At 36.2% G+C, this 15177-nt stretch overlaps 1 protein-coding gene across 2 annotated transcripts in view; it reads left to right on the forward strand.

Annotated features, from left to right (window-relative positions):
- kcnt2b (potassium sodium-activated channel subfamily T member 2b) overlaps positions 1 to 15177 on the forward strand; it is a 222138-nt gene that overhangs the window by 169566 nt on the left and 37395 nt on the right. For both annotated transcript variants that reach the window (XM_061982089.1, XM_061982090.1), the window contains exons 17-20: positions 2629 to 2781; positions 2846 to 3099; positions 5959 to 6271; positions 6333 to 6438. In XM_061982089.1, coding sequence (XP_061838073.1) covers positions 2629 to 2781; positions 2846 to 3099; positions 5959 to 6271; positions 6333 to 6438 — 826 coding nt within the window. The remainder of the gene's footprint in view (positions 1 to 2628; positions 2782 to 2845; positions 3100 to 5958; positions 6272 to 6332; positions 6439 to 15177) is intronic.

Consider the following 15177-nt stretch of genomic DNA (forward strand, 5'->3'; position numbering starts at 1 on the left):
CATTAGGGTTAGGGTTCGAGTTAGATTTAGAGTTAGGATTAGGTTTAGGGTTAGGGTTAGGGTTAGGGTTAGGGTTAGGGTTAGGGTTGGGGTTAGGGTTAGGGTTAGGGTTATTGTTAGACTTAGGGTTAGGGTTAGGGTTAGGGTTGGGGTTAGGGTTAGGGTTAGAGAACATACAAACACTTTAATCATTGAATCAAAAATACTGAAATTCCACAACATCTTTTTGCAAACAGCTAAAATGATACACAAAGTAAACTATAATCTGCTAGTCAATAATGTACAACAATTCTTCTCAATAAAAGAGGAGAAATATAATCTTACAGAGAATTGGAATTTAAAACATTTGTATGCACGTACAACACTTAAGACCTTCAGTATATCAGTATGTGGAATTAAATGATGGAAGCAAAGCAATCAAACAATGTACTAATATGATCCACTTCAAGAAACTCTTCACACTTAAAAGTGTTTACAAAGTACAAAGAAGAAGATAAACATTCTCAACTCAAGCCAGTTGGAGAGAATTGATAGTTTAAAAGTGATTACTGCTCAGCTTCCACTCCCACATTTCCCCCAATGACGTTGCCAGGGACTGATGAATGCACATGTATTATTTAGCTGAGACAATAATGCATGAGCAATTAAATGATTCCATTTGTGCAAGCTGTAAAGTCACTTTCACACTCCTTACATAAGGCAGTCTTTTTTGTCACCCACACTCACTCACACTTCCCCCACAGCCTTCTTTCCTCTTATCACCTCCATGGCCTCCGCATCGGCAGCCGTATCCCCCCCGAGAACACGGCTGTCCACTTAAGTGTGTGTTGGACTCTGACAGGCTGCTCGGGTATGTTCTGATCAGAGTATGGATCAAGCCGCTCTGACAGGGACGTCATTATCCACGCCTTGAGAGGCTTCTGCTGGTTTTGCTTCATCAGCACAATACTGGTCTTGTAGTTGTAGGAGATGTCTCAAAACATCATCAGGTGTTGACAAAACCCGAAAATGGCAGAAATGTTATATTTTTCCCAAAACAAAATTGCTAAAATGTCGTAAGGGGGGACCCTTACGCAAAATTTAAAAAAAAAAAACGTTTTTTCTTCAACAACACAATACTGGTCCTGTAGTTGTAGGAGATGTCTCAAAACCTCATCAGGAGTGTCGACAAAACCAGAAAATGGCAGAAATGTTATATTTTTCGAGGAAAAAATTGCTAAAATGTCGTAAGAGGGGACCCTTACACCAAAATTTAAAAAACGGTTTTGCTTCAACAGCACAACAAATTTTTTTGTACCTTGAAAATCATTTTTTACCTTGAAAATCATGTTTGAACTTAAAACATTTTTTTATTTTTTTATTTTATTTTTAAGTTTTTTGAATATGTTTTTAATTTTTGTAACATTTTTTTAAAATTTTTAAAAAATATATATAATTTTTAATTTTTTTTTTTTTTTAATTTTTAAAATTTTTAAATTTTTTAAATTTTTTTGAATTATTTTTTAAAAAATTTAACTTTTTTTTACTTTTTTTAATTATTTTTTTTTTAATTTTACCCTAACCCTAAAAAAAATGTTAATTGTTAAAATTGTTTAAAAAAATGTAAAAAATTTAAAATTGTTTTAAATTGTTTTAAAAAATTTAAAAAAATTTAAAAAAGTTTGAAAAAAATTTACAAATAAAAACATTTAAAAACATTTTTAAAAAATTAAAAATATTTGAAAATCATTTTTTACCTTGAAAAAAAAATTTTACCTTGAAAATTTTTTTTTACATTGAAAATAATTTTTTACCTTGAAAATCATGTTTTAACTTAAAAAAAAATTTTTTTTTTAAATTAAAAAAAAAAAATTTTTTAATTTTTGTAAAAATTAAAAAAAAAAAATTAAATATTTAAAAAAAAAAAAAAAAATTAAAAAATAAAAATAAAAAACATTTTTTTTTTAATTTTTTAATTTTTTTAAAAATATTTTTTAATTTTTTTAAATATTTTTAACTTTTTTTAACTTTAAAAAAAAAATGTTACCCTAACCCTAACCCTAGCCCTAACCCTAACTTTTTAAAACTTTTTAAAAACATTTTGTAACTTTTTTTTAACTTTTTAAAAAAAAATTTACCCTAACCCTAACTGTAACCCTAACCCTAACCCTAACCCTAACCCTAACCCTAAAAAAGAAATGCTATATTTTTCCGAAAAAAAATTGCTAAAATGTTGTAAGGGGGGACCCTTACACAAAGATTAAAAAAACGGTTTTGCTTCAACAACACAATACTGGTCTTGTAGTTGTAGGAGATGTCTCAAAACCTCATCAGGAGTGTCGACAAAACCCGAAAATGGCAGAAATGTTATATTTTTCTATATAATATTTTGCTACAATGTCGTAAGGGGGGACCCTTACACAAAATTTAAAAAACAACGTTTTTTCTTCAACAGCACAATACTGGTCCTGTAGTTGTAGGAGATGTCTCAAAACCTCATCAGGAGTGTCGACAAAAGCCAAAAATGGCAGAAATTTTATATTTTTCTATATAATATTTTGCTAAAATGTCATAAGGGGGGACCCTTGGTGTTAGATCATTGAAGAAATAAAATTCGACACAAAATAAAAAATCTCAATCATCTTCCAGGGAAGGCGGGGCCTGTGCTGCGGACCAATGGCATCGAACCTATCGCCGGTGCTCAGCCAACGAGGTGCACCACATCCGCCTGGAGGAGAGCAAGTTCTTCGGGGAGTACCAGGGCAAGAGTTTCACCTTCGCCTCCTTCCACGCTCACAAGAAGTAAGTCCTACCTAAAAACAGACGGATGCAGTCCGGATATGAACTCTGGTCTCCATGGCAACAGGTATGGAGTTTGTCTGATCGGAGTACGCAGGCTGGACACCACCAACATCCTGCTAAACCCGGGCCCCTGTCACATCATGGGGGCCTCTGACATCTGCTTCTACATAAACATCTCCAAAGAGGAGAACTCTGCATTTGTCCGGGGCCAGAGGGAGCCGTCATGGGGCAGCGCTGGGGGCAACACCCGGGGGGTCCAGCAAACTATTTACCACGGACTCACCCGCCTACCAGTGCACAGCATCATCGCCAGCATGGGTCAGTCAGGCCACACACACACAATCAATCAATCAATCAATCAATGTTTACTTATATAGCCCGAAATCACCAGTGTCTCAATGGGCTGCACAAGCCACAACCACATCCTCGACTCAGATCCCACATCAGGGCAAGAATTGTAACTAATTAGATGACCATAGTAACTAATTAGATGACCATAGTAACTAATTACATGACCATAGTAACTAATTAGATGACCATAGTAACTAATTAGATGACCATAGTAACTAATTACATTACCATAGTACCTAATTACATGACCATAGTAACTAATTAGATGACCATAGTAACTAATTAGATTACCTTAGTACCTAATTACATGACCATAGTACCTAATTACATGACCATAGTAACTAATTACATTACCATAGTAACTAATTAGATGACCATAGTAACTAATTAGATGACCATAGTAACTAATTACATTACCATAGTACCTAATTACATGACCATAGTAACTAATTAGATGACCATAGTAACTAATTACATTACCATAGTACCTAATTACATGACCATAGTAACTAATTAGATGACCATAGTAACTAATTAGATTACCTTAGTACCTAATTACATGACCAAAGTAACAAATGAGATGACCATAGTAACTAATTACATGACCATAGTACCTAATCAGATGACCATAGTAACAATTAGATGACCATAGTAACTAATTACATTACCATAGCAACTAATTAAATAACCAAAGTAACTCATTGCATTACCATATTAACTAATTAGATAACCATAGTAACTAATTAGATTACCATAGCAACTAATTACATTACCATAGTAACTAATTACTTTACATAGTAACTAACTAGATAACCACAGTAACTAATTAGATGACCATAGTAACTAATTAGATGACCATAGTAGCTAATTAGAATACCATAGTAACTATTTAGATGACCATAGCAACTAATTAGAGAACCATAGTAACTAATTACATTACCATAGTAACTAATTAGATGACCATAGTAACTAATTAGATAACCATAGTAACTAATTAGAATACCATAGTAACTAATTAGATGACCATAGTAGCTCATTAGAATACCATAGTAACTAATTAGATGACCATAGTAGCTAATTAGAATACCATAGTAATCAATTAGATGACCATAGTAACTAATTAGATGACCATAGTAACTAATTAGATGACCATAGTAGCTAATTAGATAACCATAGGAACTAACTTGTTAACCATAGTAACTCATTAGAATACCATAGTAACTAATTAGATAACCATAGTAACTAATTAGATGAGCATAGTAACTAATTAGATGACCATAATAACTAATTAGATGAGCATAGTAACTAATTAGATAACCATAGTAACTCATTAGATGAGCATAGTAACTAATTAGATGACCATAGTAACTCATTAGATGACCATAGTAACTCATTAGATAACCATAGTAACTAATTAGATGAGCATAGTAACTAATTAGATAACCATAGTAACTCATTAGATGAGCATAGTAACTAATAGGATTACCATAGTAACTAATTAGATGACCATAGCAACTAATTAGATAACCATGGTAACTAATTAGATGACCATAGTAACTCATTAGAATACCATAGTAACTAATTAGATAACCATAGTAACTAATTAGATGAGCATAGTAACTCATTAGAATACCATAGTAACTCATTAGATCAGCATAGTAACTAATTAGATGACCATAGTAACTAATTAGATGACCATAGTAACTAATTAGATGACCATAGTAACTCATTAGATGAGCGTAGTAACTAATTAGGTGATTATAGTAACTAATTAGATGAGCATAGTAACTAATTAGATGAGCATAGTAACTAATTATATGACCATAGTAACTAATTAGATAACCATAGTAACTAATTAGATGAGTATAGTAACTAATTAGATAACCATAGTAACTAATTAGATAACCATAGTAACTCATTAGATAATCATAGTAACTCATTAGAATACCATAGTAACTAATTAGATAACCATAGTAACTAGTTAGATGAGCATAGTAACTAATTAGATGACCATAGTAACTCATTAGAATACCATAGTAACTAATTAGATAACCATAGTAACTAATTAGATGAGCATAGTAACTAATTAGATAACCATAGTAACTAATTAGATGACCATAGTAACTAATTAGATGAGCATAGTAACTAATTAGATGACCATAGTAACTAATTAGATGAGCATAGTAACTAATTAGATGACCATAGTAACTAATTAGATAACCATAGTAACTCATTAGAATACCATAGTAACTAATTAGATAACCATAGTAATTAATTAGATGAGCATAGTAACTAATTAGATGAGCATAGTAACTAATTAGATGACCATAGTAACTAATTAGATGAGCATAGTAACTCATTAGATAACCATAGTAACTCATTAGAATACCATAGTAACTAATTAGATAACCATAGTAATTAATTAGATGAGCATAGTAACTAATTAGATGACCATAGTAACTAATTAGATAACCATAGTAACTAATTAGATGAGCATAGTAACTAATTAGATGACCATAGTAACTAATTAGATGAGCATAGTAACTAATTAGATGAGCATAGTAACTAATTAGATGAGCATAGTAACTAGTATATGATGCAGATTCCAAGCATGTAAAGACTTAGTATAGTTGAAGACTTGTGGTCATTATACAAGATGAGTGCACATCATAATGGCAGCTACACTTTACATCTTAAACAATTATTAGGGAATGTCCGGCGGGCCAGATTGAAAAGCTTAAGGGGCCCCATGTGGCCCCCGGGCCTTAATATGCCCAGATCTGCCCTAAGTGACATATCCCACTGAGCTCTGGTGTCTGTGGTTAGGCACGGTGGCAATCGACCTGCAGGATTCCAGCGACAGCAGCCCAGAAGGTCCAGAGCCGGGGAGCGCGGGGCCCGGCAGCCGCAGCAGCTCCAGGACGGAGATGAGCGGCCCCAACACTCTGGCCCTGCCTGCACTGGCGGACTCGGCCGAGGAGCGACGGCACAGCATCGCGCCCGTCCTGGAGCTGGTGGACGGCGTCAGCAACCCCACTTTTGACCTCCTGGGAGACCAGTCGGAGGACGAGGGAGGAGAAGAGAGCAGAGACAATGGCGACAAAGATGAAAGCGCCCACTGGTGGGGAAGACACTGCGAGTGAGTACTTTGAAGGCGCAGTTTAGATGTTGTTCAAGGATAACTGTGAGCATGAATGCAGGTGGGTGAAGGGCTACCCGCTCAACTCTCCTTACATTGGTAGCTCTCCTGCCCTTTGCCACCTTCTGCAAGAAAAGATGCCGTTTTGCTGCCTGCGCATGGACAAGGTAAGAACTCTGTTGACTTCATTGACGGTCTACCAAGTCAGTAATAAACAACAACTCACAAAAACATTCATGAAAGAAATCTAGCTGTTTGGCCACAATACCCAGCAATATGTTTGGAGGAGAAAAGGTGGTGTTCCTTTAACACCAGGAACACCATGCCTACTGTCAAGCATGGTGCTGAATGAAAATTGGTCAGGATGATCAAGAGTCAAGCGAGAAGCACCAATAAAGCAGGTCTGCAATGAATTGGAAGCTGCTGGAACACAGTCAAGTTTTGCATGGCCATGGACTGAGAGACTACCGTGCAAGAAGGAAGCCCTTGCTCCAGAAGCCACACCTTAAGGCTCGTCTAAAGTTTCATGCTGATCACATGGACAAAGATAAGACCTTCTGGAGGAAAGTTCTGTGGTCAGATGAAAACAAAAATGGAGCTGTTTGGCCACAATACCCAGCAATATGTTTGGAGGAGAAAAGGTGAGGCCTTTAATCCCAGGAACACAATTCCTACCGTCAAGCATGGTGGTGGTAGTATTATGCTCTGGGCCTGTTTTGCTGCCAATGGAACTGCTACTTTAAATGGGACAATGAAAAAGGAGAATTACCTCCAAATTCAAGTCTTTTAATGTTTTTTGTTTTTTTTTAAAAAAAGCCCGCTTTTCCCAAAATTCCCACATTTTCATGAAATGTCCCATTGAAATCAATGGGACATTTTTCAAAGTTCCACAATTTTTCATCCGATTCAAACCCTTCGAACTCCAAAATATTCAACATTTTTTAAATTGTGTGCTCTCCAACAATTTTTTTTTTTTTTAATTCCCGGATTTCCAAAAAACTCCCAGTTTTCTGGGACATTTTTCCCTATTCAAAATGAATGGGACATTTTTCCCAAGTTGCACCATTTCCACATTTTTCAACCCATTCCACCTTCAACACATTCCACTCATCCTGGACATTCAAACTATCATTTTGGCCAAGTTCAAAAAAATTCCAGGATTTTTCCAGAATTCCAGGTGTTGCAAAGCCCTATTTTCACCCTTTTTTCTGGCGACTACTTTTCAACCCGCTTCAACCGTCAAATAATTCCTCTTAATCAGGACCAAAAAACGAAGTTGTTTGTTGAACTGGAAAAATTCCCACAATGCAACTGCTGCTTTAAATGGGACAATGAAAAAGGAGAATTACCTCCAAATTCAAGTCTTTTAACGTTTTTTTGTTTTAAAAAAAGCCCGCTTTTCCCAAAATTCCCACATTTTCATGAAATGTCCCATTGAAATCAATGGGACATTTTTCAAAGTTCCACCATTTTTCATCCGATTCAAACCCTTCCAACTCCAAAATATTCAACATTTTTTAAAATTGTGTGCTCTCCAACAATTTTTTTTTTAAATTCCCGGATTTCCAAAAACTCCCAGTTTTCTGGGACATTTTTCCCTATTCAAAATGAATGGGACATTTTTCCCAAGTTGCACCATTTCCACATTTTTCAACACATTCCACTCATCCTGGACATTCAAACTATCATTTTGGCCAAGTTCAAAAAAATTCCAGGATTTTCCAGAATTCCAGGTGTTGCAAAGCCCTATTTCCACCCTTTTTTCTGGGGACTACTTTTCAACCCGCTTCAACCGTCAAATAATTCCTCTTAATCAGGACCAAAAAAACGAAGTTGTTTGTTGAACTGGAAAAATTCCCACAATGCAACTGCTGCTTTAAATGGGACAATGAAAAAGGAAGATTACCTCCAAATTCAAGTCTTTTAACGTTTTTTTGTTTTAAAAAAAGCCCGCTTTTCCCAAAATTCCCACATTTTCATGAAATGTCCCATTGAAATCAATGGGACATTTTTCAAAGTTCCACAATTTTTCATCCGATTCAAACCCTTCCCACTCCAAAATATTCAACATTTTTTAAATTGTGTGCTCTCCAACAATTTTTTTTTTTTTAATTCCCGGATTTCCAAAAACTCCCAGTTTTCTGGGACATTTTTCCCTATTCAAAATGAATGGGACATTTTTCCAAGTTGCACCATTTCCACATTTTTCAACCCATTCCACCTTCAACACATTCCACTCATCCTGGACATTCAAACTATCATTTTGGCCAAGTTCAAAAAAATTCCAGGATTTTCCAGAATTCCAGGTGTTGCAAAGCCCTATTTTCACCCTTTTTTCTGGGGACTACTTTTCAACCATCAAATAATTCCTCTTAATCAGGACCAAAAAACCAAGTTGTTTGTTGAACTGGAAAAATTCCCACAATGCAACTGCTGCTTTAAATGGGACAATGAAAAAGGAGAATTACCTCCAAATTCAAGTCTTTTAATGTTTTTTTTTTTTTTTTTAAAAAGGCCCGCTTTTCCCAAAATTCCCACATTTTCATGAAATGTCCCATTGAAATCAATGGGACATTTTTCAAAGTTCCACAATTTTTCATCCGATTCAAACCCTTCCAACTCCAAAATATTCAACATTTTTTTAAATTGTGTGCTCTCCAACAATTTTTTTTTTAAATTCCCGGATTTCCAAAAACTCCCAGTTTTCTGGGACATTTTTCCCTATTCAAAATGAATGGGACATTTTTCCCAAGTTGCACCATTTCCACATTTTTCAACCCATTCCATCTTCAACACATTCCACTCATCCTGGACATTCAAACTATCATTTTGCCAAGTTCAAAAAAAATTCCAGGATTTTCCTGAATTCCAGGTGTTGCAAAGCCCTATTTTCACCCTTTTTTCTGGGGACTACTTTTCAACCCGCTTCAACCGTCAAATAATTCCTCTTAATCAGGACCAAAAAAACGAAGTTGTTTGTTGAACTGGAAAATTTCCCACAATGCAACTGCTGCTTTAAATGGGACAATGAAAAAGGAGAATTACCTCCAAATTCAAGTCTTTTAATGTTTTTTTGTTTTTTTTAAAAAGGCCCGCTTTTCCCAAAATTCCCACATTTTCATGAAATGTCCCATTGAAATCAATGGGACATTTTTCAACAATTTTCCACAATTTTTCATCCGATTCAAACCCTTCCAACTCCAAAATATTCAACATTTTTTAAATTGTGTGCTCTCCAACAATTTTTTTTTTTTAATTCCCGGATTTCCAAAAACTCCCAGTTTTCTGGGACATTTTTCCCTATTCAAAATGAATGGGACATTTTTCCCAAGTTGCACCATTTCCACATTTTTCAACCCATTCCACCTTCAACACATTCCACTCATCCTGGACATTCAAACTATCATTTTGGCCAAGTTAAAAAAAATTCCAGGATTTTCCTGAATTCCAGGTGTTGCGAAGCCCTATTTTCACCCTTTTTTCTGGGGACTACTTTTCAACCCGCTTCAACCGTCAAATAATTCCTCTTAATCAGGACCAAAAAACGAAGTTGTTTGTTGAACTGGAAAAATTCCCACAATGCAACTGCTGCTTTAAATGGGACAATGAAAAAGGAGGATTACCTCCAAATTCAAGTCTTTTAACGTTTTTTTTTGTTTTTTTTAAAAGCCCGCTTTTCCCAAAATTCCCACATTTTCATGAAATGTCCCATTGAAATCAATGGGACATTTTTCAAAGTTCCACAATTTTTCATCCGATTCAAACCCTTCCAACTCCAAAATATTCAACATTTTTTAAATTGTGTGCTCTCCAACAATTTTTTTTTTTTTAAATTCCCGGATTTCCAAAAACTCCCAGTTTTCTGGGACATTTTTCCCTATTCAAAATGAATGGGACATTTTTTCCAAGTTGCACCATTTCCACATTTTTCAACCCATTCCACCTTCAACACATTCCACTCATCCTGGACATTCAAACTATCATTTTGGCCAAGTTCAAAAAAAATTCCAGGATTTTCCAGAATTCCAGGTGTTGCAAAGCCCTATTTTCACCCTTTTTTCTGGGGACTACTTTTCAACCGTCAAATAATTCCTCTTAAACAGGACAAAAAAACGAAGTTGTTTGTTGAACTGGAAAAATTCCCACAATGCAACTGCTGCTTTAAATGGGACAATGAAAAAGGAGGATTAGCTCCAAATTCAAGTCTTTTAACGTTTTTTTGTTTTAAAAAAAAGCCCGCTTTTCCCAAAATTCCCACATTTTCATGAAATGTCCCATTGAAATCAATGGGACATTTTTCAAAGTTCCACAATTTTTCATCCGATTCAAACCCTTCCAACTCCAAAATATTCAACATTTTTTTAAATTGTGTGCTCTCCAACAATTTTTTTTTTTTTTAATTCCCGGATTTCCAAAAACTCCCAGTTTTCTGGGACATTTTTCCCTATTCAAAATGAATGGGACATTTTTTCCAAGTTGCACCATTTCCACATTTTTCAACCCATTCCACCTTCAACACATTCCACTCATCCTGGACATTCAAACTATCATTTTGGCCAAGTTCAAAAAAAATTCCAGGATTTTCCAGAATTCCAGGTGTTGCAAAGCCCTATTTTCACCCTTTTTTCTGGGGACTACTTTTCAACCCGCTTCAACCGTCAAATAATTCCTCTTAATCAGGACCAAAAAAACGAAGTTGTTTGTTGAACTGGAAAATTTCCCACAATGCAACTGCTGCTTTAAATGGGACAATGAAAAAGGAGAATTACCTCCAAATTCAAGTCTTTTAATGTTTTTTTGTTTTTTTTAAAAAGGCCCGCTTTTCCCAAAATTCCCACATTTTCATGAAATGTCCCATTGAAATCAATGGGACATTTTTCAACAATTTTCCACAATTTTTCATCCGATTCAAACCCTTCCAACTCCAAAATATTCAACATTTTTTAAATTGTGTGCTCTCCAACAATTTTTTTTTTTTAATTCCCGGATTTCCAAAAACTCCCAGTTTTCTGGGACATTTTTCCCTATTCAAAATGAATGGGACATTTTTCCCAAGTTGCACCATTTCCACATTTTTCAACCCATTCCACCTTCAACACATTCCACTCATCCTGGACATTCAAACTATCATTTTGGCCAAGTTAAAAAAAATTCCAGGATTTTCCTGAATTCCAGGTGTTGCGAAGCCCTATTTTCACCCTTTTTTCTGGGGACTACTTTTCAACCCGCTTCAACCGTCAAATAATTCCTCTTAATCAGGACCAAAAAACGAAGTTGTTTGTTGAACTGGAAAAATTCCCACAATGCAACTGCTGCTTTAAATGGGACAATGAAAAAGGAGGATTACCTCCAAATTCAAGTCTTTTAACGTTTTTTTTTGTTTTTTTTAAAAGCCCGCTTTTCCCAAAATTCCCACATTTTCATGAAATGTCCCATTGAAATCAATGGGACATTTTTCAAAGTTCCACAATTTTTCATCCGATTCAAACCCTTCCAACTCCAAAATATTCAACATTTTTTAAATTGTGTGCTCTCCAACAATTTTTTTTTTTTTAAATTCCCGGATTTCCAAAAACTCCCAGTTTTCTGGGACATTTTTCCCTATTCAAAATGAATGGGACATTTTTTCCAAGTTGCACCATTTCCACATTTTTCAACCCATTCCACCTTCAACACATTCCACTCATCCTGGACATTCAAACTATCATTTTGGCCAAGTTCAAAAAAAATTCCAGGATTTTCCAGAATTCCAGGTGTTGCAAAGCCCTATTTTCACCCTTTTTTCTGGGGACTACTTTTCAACCGTCAAATAATTCCTCTTAAACAGGACAAAAAAACGAAGTTGTTTGTTGAACTGGAAAAATTCCCACAATGCAACTGCTGCTTTAAATGGGACAATGAAAAAGGAGGATTAGCTCCAAATTCAAGTCTTTTAACGTTTTTTTGTTTTAAAAAAAAGCCCGCTTTTCCCAAAATTCCCACATTTTCATGAAATGTCCCATTGAAATCAATGGGACATTTTTCAAAGTTCCACAATTTTTCATCCGATTCAAACCCTTCCAACTCCAAAATATTCAACATTTTTTTAAATTGTGTGCTCTCCAACAATTTTTTTTTTTTTTAATTCCCGGATTTCCAAAAACTCCCAGTTTTCTGGGACATTTTTCCCTATTCAAAATGAATGGGACATTTTTTCCAAGTTGCACCATTTCCACATTTTTCAACCCATTCCACCTTCAACACATTCCACTCATCCTGGACATTCAAACTATCATTTTGGCCAAGTTCAAAAAAAATTCCAGGATTTTCCAGAATTCCAGGTGTTGCAAAGCCCTATTTTCACCCTTTTTTCTGGGGACTACTTTTCAACCCGCTTCAACCGTCAAATAATTCCTCTTAATCAGGACCAAAAAGCGAAGTTGTTTGTTGAACTGGAAAAATTCCCACAATGCAACTGCTGCTTTAAATGGGACAATGAAAAAGGAGGATTAGCTCAAATTGTTCAGGACAAGCTAAAATCATCAGTTGGGTGTTCCAACAGGTCTGTGGTCAGATGAAAACAAAAATGGAGATGTTTGGCCACAATACCCAACAATATGTTTGGAGGAGAAAAGGTGAGACCTTTAATCCCAAGAACACCATTCCGACCGTCAAGCATGGTGGTGGTAGTATTATGCTCTGGGGCCTGTTTTGCTGCCAATGGAACTGCTGCTTTACAGAGAGTAAATGGGACAATGAAAAATGAGGATTAGCTCCAAATTCTTCAGGACAAGCTAAAATCATCTCTTTTTTTTTTTTTCTTCTGTTGTGGCATATGCTGCAGGTGCCTGCTCGTTTTTCGTATGTGGGTAACAACATTTAACTATGTATATATATTTCCGAATTGGTTTAACTGCCACCCGCCTGAATCTATTTAAAATCTTTTTTTTTTTTAATTTCAACCGCCCAACCCGACCCGACCCGCGGATAAAATCTAATTTTTTTTAATTTCATCCGCCCGATCCGCGGATAATCCGCGGACTCCGCGGTTGTGCCCGCAAACCGCGCATCTCTACTATGTATATATATTTCCGAATTGGTTCAACTGCCCGCATCTATTTAAAATCTATTTTTACCCGCCCGACCCGCAGTTTATCCGCGGACTCTGCGGTTGTGTCCGCAAACCGCGCATCTCTAGTATGTACACTTTTGACCAGGACTGTCCATGGCCTGTAAAGCCGATTGCATACCTGCCAACTACTCCGGTTTTCCCGTAATTAGTACGGTTTTCATCAACCTATTCCGGGTTACGGTTGCAGTGATAAAAAATACGGTTTTTCATTCATTTAAAAAAAAAAAAGTTTTTAAGTTTTATTCACGAAATCGTGTAACAACAATGACAAAGGACACTGCTTCCCGTAACTTCCTATCGAGCCATTCCGAATGCCATGCGCGAGGCTATTTATAGCACCGCTGCCAAGCACGAGGCACCAGTTGCCATTGTTTCCAAACGAGCGAACGATCATGGAATCAGCCGGAGAAAAATCGCAAACGAGTCTTAAACCGAAAAGAAAACTGCAGTCATTCCGTGAAGAATATTCAAAAGCCTATCCGGGAATAATTATCCGTTCCAAAAAGGGTGAAAACTAGGCGAATTGCACCTTGTGCAGACAAGATTTTTCGATCGGACACGGAGGAATTAGCGATGTAAAAGACCACGTTTGTTATGTATCATAGAGAGAGAGAGTGTTGTGTTTAGACTAAAGGGGAGGTGACGGCTCAGACACCAGGGGACAGTATATACAATTATTTATTATATATATAGTCAATATATATATATATATATATATATATATATATATATATATATATATATATATACATACATATACATATAAATAATAATAAACAATACTACTGAACTAAGGAAATGAAGTGTGAACTAGAATACAAGAGTGTGTGGTGTAAGATTATGTGTGTAGTTAGCTGAAGTGTGTTACCAAGTGTTGAAGAGAGCAAACGAGGTAGTCCATGGGGCAGGCAGGTGATCCGGGGCGAGAGAGAGGCGTCAAAGTCCAGGGGCAAGCGAGGAGTCAAGGAAACGAAGGAGGCAGTCAAAAATCCAGGGAAACGGAGGGTAAACACTGCGGAGGCACGGGAGAACAAACAAGGATGTCAGACACGAGGGAAAACACGCAGAGAGAGATCATAAGCCTTACGGTACACCATGAGAAAACTAAGTTCCCGCGCCGATCCTTGGGTCCACTGGTCCTTTATTGAGCTTGCCCTCATCAGACCCAGGAGTGTAGATTGCCGGTGAGTGATTGCAGCTGGTGGCTGCTGCAGGGCGGGGACGCGCGCGGCGCGTCCCTGGATGTGCGCACCCGTGGGCGTGTCCCGAGGTGCGCACAGACGGATGAGCGGCGTTGGCAGGAGCCTGAGCCGTAACAACGTTGGGACAAAAAAACACAAGTCTAATGCCGTTGCTAGCGATACAAGTGGAAAACTTTCAACGTTTTTGGTCGCCCAAACAGATTCTTTGGATACATTTGGATTTTAGCCACAAAAAGGTAATGCCACCAATGTTATCTATTGGAATTGTTTAGTACTGTTATACTGTTAAAAGTGTTTATACTATTTATGCTTTCAAGTCCAAGTTGAAGAAATCTTGTTAAATGTTGACAGCATAACTACCAAAATACAGAAGTATGTCCTTAATATTTTTGCAGTGCTATTTCTGTTGAAAAGTTCAAATGATTACATTAGAGATGTGATGTGCCACTTTTCAAGTGTCTGATGGCTTCAATTAATTTGCATTAATTTTTCATATTTTGAATTCTTTTGAAAGGCTTACAAAAAAACTACATTTGAATTGTAATTCCATGCTATTGACGGGACTATTAATTGTAATGAAGTTAGCTTACCAT

Source organism: Nerophis lumbriciformis, linkage group LG24 (assembly GCF_033978685.3).
Source record: "Nerophis lumbriciformis linkage group LG24, RoL_Nlum_v2.1, whole genome shotgun sequence".
In the NCBI taxonomy this organism is placed as follows: Eukaryota; Metazoa; Chordata; class Actinopteri; order Syngnathiformes; family Syngnathidae; genus Nerophis; species Nerophis lumbriciformis.